General features: G+C 46.6%; 1 protein-coding gene across 1 annotated transcript in view; it reads left to right on the forward strand.

Annotated features, from left to right (window-relative positions):
* EPHA2 (EPH receptor A2) overlaps window positions 1-4,147 on the forward strand; it is a 30,810-nt gene extending 26,663 nt beyond the window's left edge. Inside the window, exons 11-17 of the mRNA XM_088463214.1 lie at window positions 32-217; window positions 345-406; window positions 584-793; window positions 1,414-1,563; window positions 1,654-1,847; window positions 2,632-2,787; window positions 3,242-4,147. Coding sequence (XP_088319340.1) covers window positions 32-217; window positions 345-406; window positions 584-793; window positions 1,414-1,563; window positions 1,654-1,847; window positions 2,632-2,787; window positions 3,242-3,347 — 1,064 coding nt within the window. The 3' untranslated portion in view covers window positions 3,348-4,147. The remainder of the gene's footprint in view (window positions 1-31; window positions 218-344; window positions 407-583; window positions 794-1,413; window positions 1,564-1,653; window positions 1,848-2,631; window positions 2,788-3,241) is intronic.
* The last annotated feature ends 1,853 nt before the right edge of the window (window positions 4,148-6,000 follow it).

Below are 6,000 nucleotides of genomic sequence, written 5' to 3' on the forward strand. Positions count from 1 at the left end.
TGCTGGAACTGACGGTGCCATTTTATTTCAGGAGAGTTTGGGGAGGTGTATAAAGGGATCCTCAAGCTGCCGGGAAAGAAGGAGATTCCCGTAGCCATCAAGACTCTGAAAGCCGGATACACGGAGAAGCAGCGCACGGATTTCCTGAGCGAAGCCAGTATTATGGGGCAGTTCTGCCACCACAACATCATCCGACTGGAGGGGGTGGTCTCTAAATGTAAGGAGATGATCCTCAGTCTACAACTATGTATTTCTGCTTCTCCGGTGGTGATTCTGGGGTGGTTTGGTCACTTTTCGTTGTGATGTGTTTCCGTGCTCAGCCTGTGACTCCCTCCTCTCTACAGATAAACCCATGATGATCATTACCGAGCATATGGAGAATGGAGCCTTGGACAAGTTTCTGAAGGTAAGTTCTTCCTACTAGCTGTAAAACAGAACCTGATCCACGGAGGTATTTAAGCCTTTTGCAACAAGGACCTGTCCGTCTACGTACCAGAGCCACTAGTGTATTGCTGTTGTCGTCTAGACTATGGCGTGATATATCGGATATGCGTTTACGCTGTCCTGTGTTTCCTCCCTGCAGGATAACGACGGAGAGTTCAGCTCCATCCAACTGGTGGGCATGCTAAGAGGCATCGCTGCTGGCATGAAGTATCTCTCGGAGATGAACTATGTCCACCGCGATCTGGCCGCCCGGAATATCTTGGTGAACAGCCAGCTGGTCTGCAAGGTTTCAGACTTCGGACTTTCGCGGGTCTTGGAAGACGATCCAGAGGCCACATATACCACCAGTGTGAGTACCGAAAGAACACGTGGCCAGAACTGTATGTTAGATATTTTAGGGTCTGATTTTAGATGTGGACGGTATTGCACAGATGCAAGGAAGCGGGCATGCAAATGTGATCGCAGGTCCTGTTCTACACATATGCAGAACGGGTCCTGCGCACGCGCAGATGACTCATCATCGGATATGATGTATGGAATCCATCGGGTTTACGTATATATATTTGAGTCAGTCCCTCAATCCGGTTCACAAAAACAAAGCAAGATGGTATCGCAGCGTCGCATAGACGCGCCGGGAGAGCTATCGAGGAGAAAACATTAAAAAGGCTTTATCATTTGGCAGAAATATATTTTCCATATAGTTAATAATATAATGGAGCCACGTTTCAGCATAAAGCTGACATTTGGTCACAACTCTCTGAAGAATTGTAGAATCAGGGCCTGTTTAGCAGCCGGCCTGGTATCTGCGGCTGTTTCGGGATGAAGACGGGTCTTTATCATTGTGCCGATTCCTGGATTACTTCATTTTTCTTGGATTTTAGATGATCACTTTGTGATGATCTGGTGCTTTGTTGTGGAGTAAACTTAAAAAAAGTATTCTGTGAAAATCACGCTCCTCTTCTCCTACAGGGTGGCAAGATCCCAATCCGCTGGACCGCCCCAGAGGCCATCTCCTACCGGAAATTCACGTCGGCCAGCGATGTCTGGAGCTACGGCATTGTCATGTGGGAAGTAATGTCCTACGGTGAACGGCCTTACTGGGAGATGTCCAACCAGGAAGTACGTATCGTTTCTGTGCCAACGCAGAGCTGAGTTTTATGGTTTGGTGGTCGACTTATGTTTGCTGACTCCAATCTGTGTCTGTCGCAGGTCATGAAGGCTATCAACGAAGGTTTCCGTCTGCCGGCCCCAATGGACTGTCCATCGGCCATCTATCAGCTAATGATGCAATGCTGGCAGCAGGAACGCAACCGTCGCCCCAAGTTCCCGGACATAGTCAGCATTCTGGACAAACTGATCCGAGCCCCAGAATCCCTGAAGACGTTGGCGGATTTTGACCCAAGGTGGGTGAAATCTATGTAATCTATTGTACTGTAATGGTGAAGATGTGCTTTTATATATAATAATCTGTTTATGCAAACACCTTTACCACTGTGTAGAAAATTGAGACCATGGGATAGATTTACTAAAGTTCTGTTTTTTAGAAATTGAGATATTGCCCTTAGCAACCAATCAGATTCTACTTAACATTTCACTGGCACCTTCTAGGACACAGGTTCTCAAACTCTGTCCTCAAGGCCCCAAACAGTACATGTTTTCCAGATCTCCTTACAGAATCACAGCTGAAATAATTAACTCCACCTTTTGGATCTTTTAAAATGTGTCAGCGAGTAATGAATACACCTGTGCTCCTGCTGGGTGAACTGTAAAACGTGACCTGTGTTGGGTCCTGAGGACAGAGTTTGAGAACCATTGTTCTAGAACAGTGATTCCCAACCTCGGTCCTCAAGGCACACTAACAGTCCTGGTTTTGGTGATATCCATGCTAAAGCACAGATGGTTTAATCAAAATATTGGCGGTACTAATTAAGCTGCCTGTGCTCAAGTATGGCTATCCTTAAAACCTGGACTGTTAGTGTGCCTTGAGGACCGTGGTTGGGAACCCCTGTTCTAGAAGATAATAGCTAGAATCTGATTGGTTGCTATGGGTAACATCTCCACTTCTAAAAACTTTCACCTTCGGAAATATACCCCCATGAGCCTCCTATCCATATAGTTTCTTCTATGGTTTATGAAAAGTAATTTGTGAATGTGAACCTGACCCCAGCCTCTCCCGTCACCCCACAGGATCTCCATACGTCTGCCCAGCACCAGTGGGTCCGAAGGGATGCCCTTTAGAAGCATCGCGGAATGGCTGGAATCCATCAAGATGCAACAATACACCGACTGTTTCATGTCTTCCCAGTTCAACTCCATGGACAAAATAATTCTGATGAACCAAGAGTGAGTGTTCTCCTACCCTATAGCTGTATAAATGATCCGGTACGAAATGTAGAGAGGTCCATATGCCGGAGCAGAACTAGTTACCAGCAGGTCCCATAGCAGGATTGCCGACCCCACACTGCTCTAAGATCATTAGAGGCCTCTTTTTAGCTTGGCGCCGGTTCAGCAAATGCAGGGTAAAACCTTGGCTAGAGCCGTGCCGTCTCTGGCCATGCTCGGAAGAACGATCCACGGGTGACCAAGTACAACCAGGCCCCAATCCCATCCCCGTAGCGGCTGCACCATCTGGTCAGTTGTATAATTGCTTAAGCTCTCTTCTGTTAGTCACTGTGGCCTTTTGGGTACAGAAGCCTCATATCTCTATATTTCTATGGAATACTTTTCTCTGCAGATGTGACACGACTATCACCGAGAGGACAGCACATGATGATAAACCAAATTCTCTCTCTAACAGGGACATCAAGCAATTGGGCATCCGTCTTCCAGGACACCAGAAGAGGGTTGCATTCAGTATCCTGGGGCTCAAGGAACAGGCCAGCCAAATCGGTATCCCGATCTGAGCATGGTCTCTTTGGCAGGACCGATATACAGTCCATCAAGGAACTATTACGATGAAGTTTGCTGCCGTGTTGCAGTCCAGAACTCCAGCCCTCGTTACTGGTGACTGAACTCTCCTACAGTTGCAGAACCTACTGGAGCCAGGACCCCAGGGGACCAGCACACAAGTGGTTTCCATCCCCCGGCTGGTCATGCAGACTTTCCTTCTTGAGGGTGTTGTGTTCTGCTCAATGTGACCTTATAAGGTGGTGCTGATCTGCCGATGAGGCTTCCTGCAGGTACTATGGGTCTTGGACACCCCATCGAGCTGCTACACTTCAGGAAAGAGGTCCACGCGAGCGAGGATCACACCGCAGCTGGGCATTTCAGGAGAACCGTTCATCTTCACCACCACCACGGGGGCTAACGGCAGAACTAGCTCTTGCCTAGGATGTAGATAATGAGGGGCTGTATTTGCTGCAGAATGCAGCGTGTTTGCTGGACTCGAAGCACTTTCAGATGTTCTATAAATATATATATTTTGTTATAAAATAAGCAGCACTCTGCATCCAGAGTCTGTAACCACAGCAGTCCCTGATGACCTACAGGCTCAGGGCTGAGAGAGAGGAGAAACATCTGGCCAATTATGAAACAAACCTACTTCAGGGCATTCCTGGTAAATTGCAAGGTTGGCATGGGCTTGACGTCTATATTTGACTTGGTTAAAAAAAAAAAAAAAAAAAAATTTCTTTTTCATTGCGGCTGCCTTCTGTGACATGGTACGAGCCAGGAGCCACATTTCAGAAACATACTGTGTGTGTGTGTGTGTCCTGATGTGTCCCGATGTGTCCCGTGATAGCCGCTAGCCTGATCCAACACTAAATTTACCTCCACCTGTGTTCATTAAAACTTACAGACTGAGCTGCAAGTTTTAATGACCTTAAAACTCACTTGTTACCCTCCTGCCAAATTTTTTCCCCTTAAATTATCCTTGGAGACGTTTTTTCAGAGCAAGATCACACCCTGTATCCAGCACAGACCTATGGTGTATGTATCACATGCACACAATCAAATCTCACATGAATGAACAGGTTTGATGAACAGTTTCTGTTCCCGACAAGTGCCTTTCACCAATCAATCGCCGCAGTCCTGATTTTTATTTTTAATTTATTCCTCTGTGCCTTGTTTGTATTTAGGAATTGTTCTCAGTGTTAATGCTGTACATTTGTCTTTAATTATTTATTTTTTTATATTTATTAATAGTTCTCAATAGTTTTTTTTTTTTTTTTCCTCGAAAATAAAACCTGCACATTTAGTTTTTCAAAAGAAAACCGCGTTTTTTGTTTCATTCCCTCGCGAATCCTCCAATCAGCGTTTTTATGTTTGTGTCTTATCGCAATACTCTTGAGTACGCCTGGTAATTCTGCTCCAAAGTGCAACGTGATAGTTTCCATTATATGTGCTGGGCGAGTCCCGATCGGCATCCGTTTTGAGGTGGCACAAAGTTCACGCAAATGCCGCAGGCGATGAGACTCCAACTGGCTGCGGCTGTAATCCGCTGCGGTGCACAAATAGTCGTACCATCGAGTGGACATCAGCCGCGCCATCGAATATTAGAGCAACCTTATGATTGCTCAGAATGTCTGACGGTACCTGGCCTCCGGTGCCAATGGCACTGCGTCTTCCTATGCAGTCCCTGACGCCCGCTAACGAAAGTCACCACCCAGGAATACCATGGATCTCCATGCAATTCCGATCTGCCTCCCCCGGCGGTAACCGCTTTATCAGAAGAAAGTCTCCTCTTCGATCAGAAATAAGCAACCTGTGACACTCCAGTTGCTGTAGAACTATACATCCCAGCAAGCATCCCTGACAAATTTATCATGCCCTAATTGCAAAACTGGAGTGCCACAGGTTGCCTACCCTTAGGTTATATTTATTAATCAAAGCCTTAAATAATAATGGAAAAATATGCAGGTAATCTCTGTCCATAATTTTATTCCGATGATGGATCTTGTATGGTGCCGTTACCGACCTGGGACACCTCCCAACCGCAGGAAGCGGATTCAGTGCAGCAAATGCTGTGAGTTATGGGGGAGCAGGAAATACAGCAACTAGTATATCTGAGACACGGGGATATATCACAGGAAGCTGATAAGGAACGTAGAGGAGTACGGGATGCCCGCCGTCAAAATCCCGAAGCCAGGCATCCCGACAGGGTTAGGATACCGACACCTATCGGTCGGTATCCTAACCCTCCCCCGCTCCCTAACCCTCTCTACCCAGTGCCTAAACCTAACCCTAAATCTCCTGCCCCCGCTATTTACCTTCGGGATTCCAGCTCCAGGTTTACGGCATCGGCATTCTGACCGCCGGTATCCATTTTGTCGGGATACTGAACGTACCCCTAGCAGACTTGTTAGATAGGGGAAGTGTTATAAGATATTTTATAAGAACACTTATCTGCGTACGGGATCGCAGGAACAGGCTACAACATGCCCATAAAAATGGCTGGGACACGCCTGTGGTTTTTTTCTGCCATTCCCGTTATCTCCCCTAAATGGTCACTTTGAGAAATAATTCTCACTGCGAGTGACATCACATAGGTACCTTGGCTCATGCGCAGTACAACTGTGACACGTGCAATCAATTGATTTACGCTAAACTGCGTAAATA

Source organism: Taudactylus pleione, unplaced genomic scaffold, assembly GCF_031769625.1.
Source record: "Taudactylus pleione unplaced genomic scaffold, aTauple2 ptg001334l, whole genome shotgun sequence".
Lineage (NCBI taxonomy): Eukaryota > Metazoa > Chordata > Amphibia > Anura > Myobatrachidae > Taudactylus > Taudactylus pleione.